General features: G+C 47.9%; 1 protein-coding gene across 1 annotated transcript in view; it reads right to left on the bottom strand.

Moving 5' to 3' along the window:
- Positions 1-16,144, bottom strand: part of Gna12 (G protein subunit alpha 12) — a 70,958-nt gene that overhangs the window by 14,171 nt on the left and 40,643 nt on the right. The window contains exon 2 of the mRNA XM_090329834.1: positions 14,606-14,821. Coding sequence (XP_090185960.1) covers positions 14,606-14,821 — 216 coding nt within the window. The remainder of the gene's footprint in view (positions 1-14,605; positions 14,822-16,144) is intronic.

The raw sequence follows: 16,144 nt of genomic DNA, 5'->3' as shown, positions 1-16,144 counted from the left end.
CATATACACATATATACACACACACACACACAGTGGAAAGCCTCGGACCTCAGACACACTCTACACACTCTAAGGGCCAGAGGCCAGGCCACTACTGACTACTGCCGGGCTCTAGTCCGGGGACATGCGGGTCTAGAGACAGAGTGGCTGGACCCGAGGCATTGGGGTCAGAGTGGACCTCATGGTATCCATGGAAATGCTTTAAAAATGAGCTTAGGTGATGTTTGCACAACTCGGTAAATTTACTCTAAGTCCTTGAATTGTACATTAAAAAAAATCACGTCAAAAGAAACAAGTTTCCATAAACCACAGTTATTTACTGAAGATCACTCCCACTGAGAACTAATCACCTCCGGGCTGTTAGTTCCTGAGCAGCTCCAGGCTGGCTCAGGTCTGTGATCTAGTTCAGAGGCTCAGGGCAGGAAAGCTCCAATCCGAAAGCCTGTTCCTGGCTGCCTTTCTCCTTATTAAACCACAGCTATTTACCAAGCGAGCAGCAGGAAGTGCGGCAGACCCATGTATCAATGAGGGTCCCCAAATGGGGTGATGGGCTCTGGCAATGGGCTCTCAGGTTCCCACCCACTGGGGGCAGGGCGCTCGTAGCAAGGCAGAGGCAGCTTCACCCAGTCCAAGGATTCCTAGCGTGTATCCCCAACTACAGCCACCAAGCCAGGTCTGCCCCCGAGAGGCCAGCGTCTGGCCAGCGGACTCCTACCATGTTCCTCAGGGTTTGAGTCGTCACCAAACCCCTGTGGTCACAGAAGATCTCACTATTAATTAAAATGTAGAGGGAGGGGAACAAACCCAGTTTAGAGTGTGTCTACAAGGAGGGGAAGACATTGTAGAGTCTCACAGCGCTGGGGTGGGGACTGGGCAAATTCAGAAGACACCATTCAGAGGAGGTGGAGGGAGAGGAGAGGGGGGGTGAAAGTGTCAGTGTTAGGGGTGTTTCAGAACAACTCTGGCAACTTCTGTACAAGTTCGAAAGAAACTTAAAAAATGAAGAATTACTACTGGAGACATTCGTGAGGCTGAGCACGATTCCGCCCCCAGGAAGGCTGTTAACAGTATTTCAAAAGGGGTCAGTCACATGAGTGCTGCTTCTGCCAGGCAGGGAGGAAAAAGTCAGGACTGAGCAGGGAAAAACAATTCCTCTGGAAGTACTTTCCCACACCAGGTCTCCAGACAGGAAAGCCCCTCTCCCAGGTCTCCCCAGGACTCCTGGGGTGCCAGGCAGATCCCTGCAGCAAGGCTACCACTGTCCCCCCTCCCCCAATGACTGCAGGCTTAGCCGCGCTCTGTGTGGGATGCGTGGATCACACAGTCCCAGTCTGCAGGCCCAGCTCCAGCATGCCTGGAAAGACATCACTGGGCATGCGCAGAGTGGCCCCTTGGGACAGTGGTCTTGTCTAGTAGGCCGCTGGCCGGTATCTTTCCCCTGAGACTGCCGGGACCTGGTGGCAGCTGAGACTGTGAACAGAGGGGGTCTGTTCACTTGCCTGGACCCCCCCAGACCATCCAGGAGCAGGTAGCTCCAGTCACCCCAGAGGACCTTGGTGCCTCCCACGTTGTTCTGAGCTGCCATGTGGGCAGCGGGGCCGGTCCTCTTAGGGGACAAGAGCCTTAGACTTCAGGAAGCTGAATGCAGTGAGGTGGGCAGAAAAGTGAATCAGATTGCTGAGTCTGGAAAGGAAATGCTTCCTGAATAAAAAGCTTAGCCCCACAAATCTGGACCCCAGGAAGTAAAATCAGCATTCAAGATTTCAACCCTTGTTACTAGGATCACTTATGTTAGAACCAAAGAAAAAACAAGGCATCAGCCTTGCCCAGCCGACGGCAGAAGCCACAGGTCTATCACACGAGGTGCTCTGCCAATGTGATTCCAGGCCGTCCTACCCCTGCTTCCAGCCACCGCTTGCCGGGGGTCCTCTCCCCACCACCACGCACCTGTGATACTGGAGGGAAGCACACTAATACACACTAATACACAGGACCACCTCAACTTTCTTTTTTCTTTTCTTTTCTATTCTTTTTTTTTTTTTTCCCACCAGTCCTGGGCTTGCGCTCAGGGCCTGAGCCCTGTCCTTGGATTTTCTCAAGGCTTGAGCCACAGCATCACTTCTGGCTTTTTTCTATGTATGTGGTACCAGGGAATCAAACTTGGTTCTTCATGCATATTAGGCAAGCACTCTACTGCTAGGCCAAACTCCTGGCCCCTCAACTTTCTATATTTTTGGTTGGTCATGGGGCTTGAACTCTGGCCTGGGCCCTGTCTCTGAGCTCTTCATCTCAAGGTTAGTGCTCTACCCGTTGAGCCACAGAGCCACTTCTGGCCTTTTCTGTGTCTCACAGACTTTCTCGCTCAGGCTAGCTTTAAACGATAATCTCAAATTGTAGCTTCCAGAGTAGCTAGGATTATAGGTGTAAGCTTCCAGCTGGCCTGGAGGTTTTAATTAGTTTTTTTGTTTTTGTTTTTTTGCCAGACCTTGGGCTTGAACTCAAGGCTGTTCTGTCCCTGAGCTTCTTTTTGCTAAAGGCTAGCGCTTTACCACTTGAGCCACACTGCCACTTCTGGCCTTTTCTCGTACTTACGAATCCAACCCAGGGCTTTGTTCATGCTAGGTGCACTAAACCACATTCTCCAGCCCCAGGCCTGGAATTCTTGATTGGCATTTTTGGTTCACAGATGGACACTCTATTTTGCTGGTGAGAGATGGAATATCACAAACTTTTTTTTTTGCCTGAACTGAGAAGTCTCAAGCCGTGAAGTAGCTAGGATTACATGTGTGGGCCCCTAGCAAACATGGTGTCTAGCAAAACATCACCAGAGCTTTTTCTTATCTTGCCGCTCTGAAAAATACTCTCCGCATTCAACACTTCCTTTACTGTTCCCAACCCTCAGTGCTCACTGGACTCTGTCTCTGTGAACTTCAGTGCAATCACACAACAGGTGGCTTTCTGTGACTGGCTTGCATCATGCCTTCCAGGTTCACTCATTACTGCATTCACTAAGCTCTTCCTGCCTTTCTTCCTTTTCTTATTCTGAGGCATGATTTCATCATGCAGCCCAAGCTGGATTGGAACTCTCCATTCTCTTGCCGTAGTCTCTGGGTACTGGGATTACAGACATGTGCTACAATACTCTGCTCACTTCTCCTTTCAAGACTGAACCATATTCCACAGCATGCTAAGACCACACATGTTGGTGGACATCTGGGCTTCCTCCATTTTTGGTCATGGTAAATGACACTGTTCTGAAAACAGATGCCCAAACCATCCCTGAGCCGCGGGTGCATTACCACGCTGGCTCCCTTCCCCTCTCCCTGCCATATGATAGATAGGAAGGACATGTCTTCACACTTCAGTCAAGATGGCTCTTCACCATGGAGATTGGAACCAAATACTTTTGCATATTATATTACTTTTATAAAGTAAAAATTCATAACAAAAGCCCACAATAAAAATGGCTCATGGTGCCAGGTGCAGTGGCTCATGCCTGTAATCCTAGATATTCAGGAGGCTGAGATCTGAGGATCAAGGTTCAAAGCCAGCCTGGGCACGAAAGAACTAAAGAATGTGAGACTCTTATCTCCAATTAATCACTAGAAAATGGGAAATGGGGCTGTGGCTCAAGGAGTAGGGTGAAGAGCTCAAGAATAGCGTCCAGGCCCAGAGTTCAAGCCCATGACCAAAAAAAAAAAAAAAAAAAGTCACAGAAAGCGTAAGACATGACGTCACTGACGTCCACGACTATACCAGGTAACAAATAGGCCCCCTTCATCCCAGTATGTACCATGCCCCAGTGGCTGCCCATGTTCTCCCAAGCACCCCAGCACCTAGGTCACTTACAGTATGCCATCAATCATCCAGCTACACAGATTAGTTTCTATCTCTGTGGCTCAATAGCTTCTGGAACCCATCAAATGTATTAGTTCCAGCCTGAAATTTATTTAAATGCAGGGTCATCACACATCAGGATCACGGGAGCTCTACAGTCCGTCTGTATGTGCTAAGATCATGAAGCATTTGGGGATGTCTTAGCACAGTAGAATGCTGAGCTGGTACAGGGCTTGTACCAGGCTCTGTGACTTCTCACCAGAGTAAATGGATGAGGAATAGAATCAGTAAACAAAATGATTAAAATCAAAGAAGTAGTTCGATACTGGTGGCTCATACCTGTAATCTCAGCCACTCAGAAGGCTGAGGATTGTGGTTTGAAGTCAGTCTAGGCAGTCAATGCCAAGACACTTTTTTTTGGTGTGTGTTAGATTGGTTATAGGGTTTGAACTCAGGGCCTGGGCACTGTCCCTGAACTCTTTTGCTATCACTTTGAGCCACAGTGCCACTTCTGTTTGTGAGTAGTTAATTGGAGCTAAGGACTTATGGGGACTTTTCTGCCTGGGCTGGCTTTGAACTGTGATCCTCAAATCTCAGCCTCCTGAGTGAGCCACTGGTGTCTGGCTCCAAGAATCTCTTATTTCCAATAATGTAGCAAAATGCTAGAAGTGAAGCTGTGGCTTAAGTAGTGGAGCACTGGTCTTGAATGAAAAAGCTAACAGTGTCCAGGATGGATGGATGGAGGGACACACACATACATTATCACACAGGGGGAGGGCAGCCCCTCCCTCTCTTAGCCAATAGGGTGTTGAGAGTCCAGGTTTAATTTGGTAGGCTTAGCTAAATTATTTCCTTTCTGCTTTTAGTTCTTTTTTTTTTTTTTTTCTGCCAGTCCCAGGGCTTGAACTCAGGGCCTGAGCACTGTTCTTAGGCTTTCTCAAGCCTTGTGCTCTACCACTTGAGCCACAGCATCACTTCCAGCTTTTTCTGTGTGTGTGGTACTGAGGAATTGAACCCAGGTCTTTGTGCATGCTAGACAAGCACTCTACCACTGGGCCACACTCCTGACAGCCCCTACCCACCCACTCCAGCTACCCTTTCTGCTTTTGAATTCACAGCCTCTCCCTGAGGGTAAATATCACCACCACATGACTGGGCTGACATGGTTGCCTGAGGTGCCCTGGAGACAAGAATGTAGGTCGTGGCTCTGATGACTCAGGGGAAGTAGGGGTAGTGAAGCCTAGGAGGGGAAACCCGTGAAAGTAAGGCTGACTGCCATCCTTGCCTTAGTCAGAAGAGCAGTTCTTGGGAAGGCAGTTCCCATTAAACTCTGCCCAGAAGGTACCAGCCTAAAAATGGGCAGGTGTGGAGGGGACCCCTGGGGTCCAGGCCCACATGCTGACATGAGTCACATCATCCAGGGGTGGAGACCTTCTCTTGGCATGAGGAAGTCTTCTCAGCAAGGCTAGGGGCGGGCTCCCATCCCAGCAGGAGGCAGAGTGCTGTCGAGCAGCAACCTCCTTGCTGGGACCCTGACCAGAGGTGGCAGGTGAGCTGTGGGGAGCTGGGCGATAGGCACACATGGGTCTTGGCAGACGTGGAGGCTGACCCAGGACTGGGCTTTGCTTACTGGGGAGGGGGCAGTGGTGGAGGTACAATGCTTAGAATGCCATGAAAAAACTGGATGGGGGACAGTACCTGGCTCTGGATAGCCATGGTCTAACATGGGGGTGGGGTGGGGAGGGCACAGGAGAGGGCTCTCACACCCCTGCCCCCAAGGGATGCCTAGGTCCTGGGATGAGATGCTGGAGGGTGCTGAATGACAGCATTTTCCATCCCTTCCATTTCCTGACCTAAGGTACAGGTACAGGATAGCAGAAGGCAGGATGGCCTCGAGATGAAGCTGTAAATACCTCTTATACCAATTAAACAATCTTTAGAACTTTGGTGGCAGAGTGTAGGGGCCAGTGTTCTATCCTATCTGGTTGAAGTGATGGTGAGAGCAGTGTTCTGACTGCTTCAGGAGGGAGACAATGTACCTGCCCCCTGCCCTGCTGGAGGCGAAGCTGATTAAAGGGAGACATCTTGCTACATTACATGGCTACCTGGAGGCTGGACTCACACTCTGGCTGACCCTACCACTGCAATGGTAGAAAAGGTTGGCTACAAAAAGAGAATAAAGTCATGTATAATGGCTCACTGCAATCCTGGCTATTCACGAGGCTGAGATGTAAGGATTCCAGGTTGCAGACAGCCCAGGCAGCAAAGTCCATGAGACTCTTACATCATCCCCCTCCCCACTGGCAAAAAAAAAAAAAAGCTGGAAGTAGAGCCATGGCTCAAGTCGTTGAGAGTTAGCCTTCAGCAAAAGAGTTCAGGGACAGTGTCTAGGCCCTGAGTATAAGCTCTAGGACCAGAACACGTATGCATGCATGTATGCACAAAGGTGAGAATACAGGAATGAAAAGATGGCTCATGCAATGGGAAAGATCCACTAACAAATTAGCAGCTTGAAAGAGTCTCAGAGTAAAAGGTGTCATTATCTTCTAGCTGGTTGGCATCAGAGTCCTGAGGGGTGAGGTCAGTTCTGTACGGAGATGAGGAAGACCAAAGAGTCACTTTCCGGTCACAACTCTGGCTCTAGCTTTATCTTGGGCATGTGGAAGACAGGCCTGGGGGATGTAACTGTTCAGATGAACCACCAGGGTGAGGGTGAGGCCCTTACAGAAGGGGAGGCATCAGGGCTCCCTTCCTTTGCCTCCTCCATGGAGGAGGCAGGGAGACGAGGACAGGCCTCTCAGGAGCCCAGCACCCTGGCTACAGACTGGTGGCTCCCAGGGCTGGGAGAAATGAGTTTGTGTTTTCAAGCCAGCCAGCCTGTGGTATCGTGTTACAGCTGCTTGGCTGGGCGCAGACAGAACACACAGGAGGAGAAGACTACCAGTGAGGAAGTAAGAGGCTCAGAATGACTGATTCAGACTTACTTCTAAGTCTCGGACTCTCAAGCAAGGAAATACAAAGTTCATAAAAAGCTTTGAGTTGTTCGTGGTGATAGCAGCAGGAATGCTCTCTACCCTCAGAAAAGGAGGCCCTTCAGCCAGCTCTTAAATGGCATGATGAGTGGTGAGGCTCCCACGGCAAGCCCAGACCTGGGCCTGTGCTGCTCCAGGGTCTCCATCGAGGCTGTTCAACAGTGTCGAGTTCTCATCTGTGAGAAAACTCAGCAGCAAGAGACTTAAAAAAAAAAAAAAAAAAAAAGGCCTGTCTCACCACAATTTAAAAAAAAAAAAAAGGAAGGAAGAAAAAAGTCACAACAAGTTAATAAATCATCTGTTTCATTTGGCTTCAACACAAAATTCTGAGAAAAGCTCTTCTAAGCACAGCCAGACAGGGCAGATTTGACTTTTTCTGGACACTTCTCTGGCTAGTAGAGTGGCTCAGCGTTCCACAGGCAGCAACCACTTTGGGCCTCACACTTCCTCTGAGACTCCACCTCCAGGTTCAAGTCCACTTTCTTCTCAGGTCCTATTATACCCGGGTTGTCTTTTTTTTTTTTTTTTTTTTGGTCAGTCATGGGGCTTGAACTTAGGGCCTGGGCACTGTCCCTGAGCTCTTTTGCTTGCTCTATCACCTGAGCCACAGCACCATTTCCAATTTTTGGGTGGTTAATTGGAGATAAGAGTCTCATGGACTTTCCTGCCAGGGCTGAACCTCAATCCTCAGATCTCAGCCTTCTGAGTAACGTGGATTACACGCATGAGCCACCAATGACTGGTGTGCAGTTTTCTCATTAGCAACACATAATCATTAGCAAGAGTGATCTAAAGTTAAGCCTGCTTCAGAAATAATGCCTAAAATTATTACAATTTCAAAATTCTAATTTATACCCTGACTTTTCGAATTCATTCTAAAAGTGTTTTCATGGCCTTTTTGATAATGAGTTAGGTATGTTTTCAGAACAATAAAAACAAAACAACTAGGTGTGTGGCTTAAACATACAACCTCAGCTACTTAGAAAGTAGAGATCAGGAGGACTGAGGTTGGAGGCCAACCCAGGCAGAAACGTAGTGAGATGTGCCCCTGCAGGCCACGCTCATCCTCAACCAATATGCCAGGACACCTGTAATCCCAGCTAAGGAGTCCAGGTTGGCAGGGGCATGTATCCAGACTGTATTCGGAAGAAAATTAAAAAAGACTGAGGTATAGAGTGCTTACCTAGCAAGCACAACACTCTAAACTCCAATACTATCCCTCCTTCCCCTGCCAAGGGTTTTAAGAACAAAGAATTTGGAGATAGCTGTAGTGGTGTGTGTCCCTAGCTACTTAGGAGGCCGAGGTGGGAGGACTGCTGCAGCCCAAAGATTGAGAACAATCCAGGCAACACAAGGAGATTGCTTCAAAAGCACCCAATCTAACGATTTAGAGAAACCATACTATCATGACTGTAAACACACACATAAAAAGGAAATAAGAATAAGATAAAAGAGCTGGGGTGGTTCCATATGTACCGGGTATATCAACTCTTCCGTTTACACCAGTTGCCATGGCTCCTGGGGGTAGCAGACCTACCCTCCTTCCTTCCCCCCTTCCTGATGGGGTTAGTTTTGTTTTTTTTTTTCCTTGTTGGTTGTGGGGCTTGAACTCAGGGCCAGGGCACCGTCCCTGAGCTCTTGTGCTCAAGATTAGTATTCCATCACTTTATCACTTTGAGCCACAGTGCCACTTCTAGATTTTGAGTCTCATGGAGACTCTTCTGCCCTGGCTGGATTTGAATTGTGAGCCTCAGATCTCAGCCTCCTGAGTAGCTAGGTTTGCAGGCGTGAGCCATCATGCCTGGCTTTGTTTCCTTTGCTTTTAACAACCTTCCCAATAATTTGCATATTCGCCTGTTTTCCCTTTTCAGTTCTTATTCCTGCTGTGAATTAGGAAAAGTATATCAAGAGAAATAGTTGATTTAATTGTAAAACAGCAGCCACCAAGCTGGGTGTGGTGTTATATGCCTGTAATCTCAGCTCTTGGACAGATGGAAACAGGATTGCCAGCCTGGCCTTTATAGAGGGGACCCCCTCCCAATGACAAAACAACCCAAGCAAACAAACCCAGCAATCACCAAGGTCATGAAGTGATTGGATGACCCCATAAAAAGCCTTGCTCTGTCTATTACAAGCAACCCTTCTTTTGGCACTGGCAATAGCTCCATAGTTTTGTGTGCTTTGTAATCTGTATGTAGACTCCTCCACAGTGTTCCATGTCACTTTGTGGCCAGTCTACAAAACAGATGTACAAGACTTAACATACACAGGAATTCCTATGGCTCAGCCTCTAATCGGGGTGGTGGGGGGAGGGTCTCTTCACCATCGCTACTGGACACTGCACTGCTCAGGAATAGCAAGATCATGGAGAGGGGACAGGTGGGGCTGGGATACGGAGAGAATGCTGGAAAGGGTGACGCCCATCGCGGTTCACCGTGTGTATAAATTGGTATGTTGAATTCAACCCCTCTGTATAACTATTTAAAGATAATAAAGATCACCAAGATTTTCCTGTATGGTCTCCGGAAAGACAGTTTGGCTTGGCATATTTAGTTGCCTGATCCATTTGACACTGGGTGAATATGTGCAATTCCCATTCACTGTATGGTACCGCAGTATTCTATATAGTGATTTCTGTGCTATAATTTTAGTTTTAAAAAGAAATAGTAGGGCTGGGATTTTAGCCTAGTGGTAGAGTGCTTGCCTAGCATGCACGAAGACCAGGGTTCAATTCCTCGGTACCACATACAAAAAAAGCCAGAAATGGTGCTGTAGCTCAAGTGGTAGAGCTCTAGCCTTCAGAAAGCCCAAGGACAGTACTCAGGCCCTGAGTTCAAGGCCCAGGACTAGCAAAAAAGAAACATAAAAAGAAATACTAAGCTAGAGGTATGGCTCAGCTGGAGAGCACCCATCTAACAAGCATAAGGCCTTCAGTTCAAACTTCACTACTGCAAAAAAAAAAAATCCTAATCTTAATATTTGATGGAGAAGGTACTAGCAAACTTTTTCAGTAATGAGCAGATTGGTAATTATTTTCAGGTTTCTGGGTCATACATATTTGTTTCTGTTGTATATTCTTTTTTTTTTTTTTTGCCAGTCCTGGGCTTGAGCTCAGGGCCTGAGCACTGTCCTTGGACTTTCTCAAGGCTAGAGCTCTACCACTTGAGCCTCAGCACCACTTCCGGCTTTTTTCTATGTATGTGGTACCAAGGAATCGAACCCGGGTCTTCATGCATGCTAAGCAAGCACTTTAACCACTAGGCCAAACTCCCAGCCCTGTATATTCTTTTTTTATTAAGCCTTTAAAAATGGGTGAAAAAACATTCTTAGCTTGGGAGCATACAGAAATAGGCCACAGCTTGCTGACCTTTGACAGAGCCAGCCTTCCCACTTCAGACTGCTTCAAAAGTAACACAACATTGCCAGGCAGGCGCAGTGCTCACGCCTATAATCCTAGCTACTCAGGAGGCTGAGATCTGAGGATCAAGGTTCAAAGCCAGCCTGGGCACAGAAGGACCTGAGACTCTTCCCCTTGTTACGCCCTTCTTTTTTGTACTTGCTACTTTTGAGACAGGGTCTCATTTTTGTGGGTGTGCAAGTGTATACTGTGATTTACCTGTTTTACACTTCCTATCATAGCTGGGATGAAAAGCACACACTACCATAACCAACTTCTTCCAAGGTAGTATCAGCTCAGGCTGGCTTGGAACCATGATCCTCCCCATTTCCACTATCCATATGACAAACATGTGCTACTGTACCCAGTTCTTTGTTGAGAAGGGGTCTTATGTATATGCTTGGCTGGCCTCAAACTATGTTCCTTACTAATTTAGCTTCCCAGGTAGCTAAGATTACAGACCTGAGCCACTGGTGCCTGGTGCTAAATGCTTTTGCACAAGAGTTCCCTTCAATGGAGAACAAACGGTCAGGAAACTGCTACACCAACCAATTATTCACATGCCAAAAAGGGGGTAAAGGGGGCCGGGTGCTAAAGGGCATGGAAGGGAAAGACACAGTCCATGTTGAGGCTGGTACTGGGGACTTGCCACCAGCTTCTCAGTGGAGCTGTCAGTGCTGCCCTAGCACCACAGGTCTGGTTTAAAGCAGCAACTAGTAGACAATATGCCCAAGACCCACGTTTGGACAGATGGGAACTTTCCCAGAAGAGCTGGAGTCCCAATGGGAGATGGCTCATGGGTAGGTGTGGCAGAGACTGCAGACTTGCACGGGGACAGCAGGGGATGCTTGGTCTCCAGACAGCCTTACTTACTGTTTACATGAGTGCAAGTTAGAAGGCATCTGCATGACACTACAGAGAGTGACACTGAACAATCTGCAGACAGGTCTTGGGATAGGCAGTCTACTGTGCCACTAAAACCAGGTTCAGACTCCATCATGGAGTACTGTGGCCTGCTCTGCAGGCTGCTGACCTTTGCCTCCAACCACACTGGCCCAGAGTTTTATTCCCTAAGCCAGTAGCAAGCTATGAAACAAGAGGCTCCTGGATTACTGCTTTGCTGTGAGCCTTCATGCAAAGGAAGGAGGAGGGCTGGTGAGCACATGTCTCCTCTCACCCTGGCTCCTTCTCCCTCACCCAGAGCTTTGGAGAGCTTGCTCCTTCAGCCTGTAGATGTTTTCATATTTTCTTAAAATAGAAAACACCTTGTGATTTTGTTGTATGAGTCAGGGTATCTCTGTGGAGTCCATGCTGGTCTGGAACTCAAGGTCTTTCTGTCTCAGCCTTGTAAGTGCTGGGATTACAGGCGTGCTTCCATACCTTGCCTCTAAACATCTTTCTACCAGTGGCTCACGCCTGAATCCTGTAATCCTAGCTACTCAGGAGACTGAGATCTGAGGATCAGGTCGAGGTTCAAAGGTTCAAAGCCAGTCTGGGCACTAGAGACTCTTATCTCCAATTAATCGCTAGAAAACAGGAAGTGGGGCTGTGGCTCCAGAGGTAGGGTGGTAGCCTTGAGCTGAAAAGCTCAGGGACAGTGCCCAGGCTGAGTTCAAGCCCCATGACCCCCCCCACCAAAAAAAAAATCTTTGTATAAGTTATAATTTCCTCTGTACTTAGATTTTTCTTTTTTTTTTTTGGTTGGTTGTGTGGGACTTGACCTATGGGCCTAGACATTGTCCCTGACCTCTTCAGCTCAAGGCTAGTGCCCTACCAGGCCTGGGTGTTGTCCCTGAGGTCTTCAGTTCAAGGCTACTTACCCCAGGAGCCTCAGACTCACTTCCAGTTCTCTAGTAGTTAATTGGAGATATGAGTCTCACAGTCTTTAGTGCCCTGGCTGACTTTGAACCGTGATTCTCAGATCTCAGCCTCCTGAGTAGCTAGGATTACAGGCCTGAGCCACTGTCCCTGCTCCGCTGTACCTAGATTTTGCCATGAAAAAGTGCTGTGTTTGTTTTTTCATTTGGTCATAGAGCTTGAACTCAGGGGCTGGACAGTGTCCCTGAGCTCTTCTGCTCAAGGCTAGTGCTCTACCACTTAGAGCCATAGCACCGCTTTTGGTTTTCTGGTGGTTATTGGAGATAAGAGTCTTACAGACTTTTGTGCCTGGGTTGGCTTCAAGTCACAATCCTCAGATTGTATTCAGGTGTGAGCAAATGGTACCCAGTTCAGTATTTTTATGATCAAAACAATTCTTTCCCTCTGGAACTTCTGGCCTTGTTACCCTTGTGGAGTGTGTCACTATCAGATGATTACATATCCCCTACTGTCACTGGCTGAGGAGCCCTCTGCCCTCCAAGGGGATGCTCGGGAGCCCACGTCATTCTCCAGGATCTGTGTTCAAATGCTAACACTACATTGCCCCTCTCCCCCCCAGGAGAGGATTGTCGGTCATGAAAGTCCAAAGCCAGAGGCTAGAGCCCAGAGGTGGGACACAAGTTTCTCTCCAGCACAGGATCCAAGAATAGCACAAACCTCAGCTTCCTGCTTCTCTGTCCTCAGGCAAGAGCCACCCCACAGGGAAGTGGGTTCTAACCCCATCCTGCTCCAGGGTTGGACTCAGAAGCCAAACAAACTCCCGACTACTTGACTGCTCTCAGTTCTTGTACACTTGTCCCAGTCAGAAACTGTCTCCCCATCCCCACCCCAGTGTCTTTCCCAGGTAAAGTCCCCAACTCTGAGGGCTCCAGAGCTCCTACCAAGTAGAAGCCTTGGTCTGCAAGCACTGTGGCCACCACCACAAACTGTAAGAAAGCGGAGACTTTTCCTATTGTAAATCACATTCAAGACTGTCACCACACACACACTACCAAGTCCTAACTAAGACATTAATTTTGATATTTGAGTAGCCAAACTATCAGTACATATTCTGTACAAATTCTTCACTAATTCTCCCATTTCTGGTCTACCCTATAAGATAAACAGGTAAGTAGTTGTATAGACGTGTGTGTGTGTGTGTGTGTGAGGGTATAAAAGAACCATGGGATCACCTACCACAGATACTAAGAGGTAAAGAGCTAATAGTGACAGAAGTGATACTGGGACAGCTCCCTAGCACATGCTGACTAGCATCAACCTCCAAGGTCCCACATAGTCTGATGTCTCTCTCTTACAGAGTATTTTCAAGGAGGTCCTGAAGAAAAAGGTAAATTTAGTGTTGGGGGGCCAAGGTGGTGTGAGATATTCTGGTGGATAGCTTTGTAACCCACAGGTGGGACAGACTGTGTCTACAGGTTAATAAAATGACAAATGCATGTTCTATTGGAGTGACTACTGAATGGTGGAATGCCCTTGGTAAGCACCACAGACCCTGCAGCGACACTCTAAGGAACACCTGGCCAATTGTCTTTGAGTGTTCAGTTCATGAATAACAAGAAAAGCCCAAAATGCTGCCCCTGACCTTAGGAGACCAAAGGAACTCAACAGGGAATCCAGGGTGGCCTGGAGGAGGTGTAAATAGGGAGCATGGTTTAATGAACTGCACTGCGCCAATGTACATTTCCTGGTTTGGACTGCTGTACGAGGGTGGTGACACTGGAGGGACCAGGGTAGAAAGTGAACTGAAAGGTGTGTGGACATTTTCCCAAAAGAGAAAACACATAGCACCAACAAACAAACTGAGAGCAATGTCAATTAAACCACACTGATAAGTTAGGAACTGAAGTCTGGTAATGTTAACTATTCTAGAAGCCATTTCCACTGTTGGTAGAACCATGACTGGTCCAATTACTTGGGAAATAATTTGAAGACAAATTTTCCATGACTCAGCAGTTGGACACTGAGGCACACATCCTAGAGACCCTCAAACATGAGCACCTGGAGATAAATACCATCTGCGTCTGCATGCTGTCTGAAAAGTAGAACATGGGGGCTCAGTGTGGTCTCTCGGCCCACACCTATAATCCTAGCTACACAAGAAGGGAAAGTAGGAAGGATCTTGGTCTGATGGTGGTGGAGGCGAAAGTATGAAAAACTAAGTAAAAAGGGCCTGGGATGTGGTTCATATGGTAAAGTACCTGCTTCCCACTCTGGAGAGGATACACTAAGATCTCTCAGTTCTCTGGATTGCATGGACCTTGTTCCTCATGGACCAGAAACACTGGTCCAGCTGGAATGAACCAGGCCCCCTCTCGGACCATTTAAGTGGCCGAGTTGTCCCCTGATGTGCTCCTGTGCTGGCTGTGGAACACTGGGGTGGCAGCAAATCCTACTTGCCCATGTTTCCAATGGTTCTAACGCACTGTTGTGGAAGGTAGAAAGAGGCACGTGGCTCACTCACCAGCTGGAACTCGCTGCGGCGGCTGAAGGCCTCCCTGATCCCCGAGTCCCTCCAGAGTGCACTCAGGGCCGGCACGTACAGCTGGAAGGTGGCGGGCTCTACGGGCAGCCCCGCTTTGTTCTCAAAGGCCATCAGGAACATCCCATGCTTTTCATTTTCAGAATACTGCCAAGGGATGCCAAGCTTGTCCCGTGCATCCACAAGCACCCTGGAGCCCTGGAAGGAGAAAAGAGAGGAAGACTCAGTTATGCTCTGAGGTGACATCACACGTGGGCACATCTAGCAGCCCTGGTGCAGTGCTGCTTTTACTCTGCTCGTGCTGGGTATGGGGGAAGGGACAGATCATAGGAAAAACGACTGCAGTCCCTAGTCCTGTTACAGTCACTGCTGACACTTACAAATCCTTTCTGGCATAAAGTCAGCTTCCTGAGCCACAAGTAGAGGCTGCCTGTGGCACAGTGTGGGGTTATGCCCAGCACACAACACCTGCTGCCACCATCCTGTGTGGAGCATCAGATGGGAACTCCAAAGTCAGCAAGACAGTGTCTGCCAAGTGTTTGGACAGCAGCAGTATACACTATGCAGAGGAAGAGGGGCACGAAGAAGGGGCATGCATGTCTTCCTGCCAGGAACCAGGCCTGTTGCTTGTATGTTTTCTGTGATATAACCCACATGGCACTCAACCACCTGGGTAGAATGGACATGGTTTTTAGTGGCTCTCATCCTAAAAACTCCATCCCAACACCTGAGCAGAGCACAGCATCACCTCTTCTGTCACAGCTTTGCTGCAGTTTTTGGGGGGCCTCAGGAGTGGTCCCATCCCCACCCCAGACCTGGCTGACAGTGCTGTCTGGATGGAGGCCCCACCCAGAACTCCCATGTGATGACCTTGAGATGACCTTACCCACTTCCATTCCCTTACAGGCAATGAGAGAAAATATTTGTCAGCTTCATGGCTGACAAAAGACTTAGGTTTAGAATGTGTTTTTTTTTTAATACATTCTAAATATATAGAATGTATATATCAAAATGTATAAAGAACACTTAAAACCAAATAGTCCATCTAGAAAGTGGGCAAAGAACATGAAGAGAGAGTTCACAGAGAACAAAACAGGCAGCACACAAACAGGTGAGAAGGAATCCAGGCCCTTCCACCCTCAGCGCACCCATAAAAATAGAGAAAGGGTTTCTACTCATGGGCTCTCCTAGCAGAGATTTACAATAGAACAAAATCTAGAGACATTAGGCCAAATAGTATGACACTAAATGTAAGGACCTCCAGGATAAGGAAACAAAAGCCATATAATGAATGACTGTTGTTCTTAATGTACTATGTTATCTCTCATCTCTTTTGCCATCCCTTGGTTATCTCATATTGTTATAATATTTCACCTTATTATCTGATATATTTTATATGTGCTTCACTGGTTATTTGAAATTGGATAGGGAAGGGGGGAAATCAAGATAAGCGGGGGTGGGGGAGGGTGGGAGGGAAATGGGGACCATGTCATGAGAAAGAATATCAATGTTTCTGAAGTT

Source organism: Megascapheus bottae, chromosome 3 (assembly GCF_031878675.1).
Source record: "Megascapheus bottae isolate mThoBot1 chromosome 3, mThoBot2.hap1, whole genome shotgun sequence".
Taxonomy (NCBI): domain Eukaryota; kingdom Metazoa; phylum Chordata; class Mammalia; order Rodentia; family Geomyidae; genus Megascapheus; species Megascapheus bottae.
Note: the sequence above shows the minus strand (reverse complement) of the source record. Positions and strands in the feature narration are given on the sequence as shown.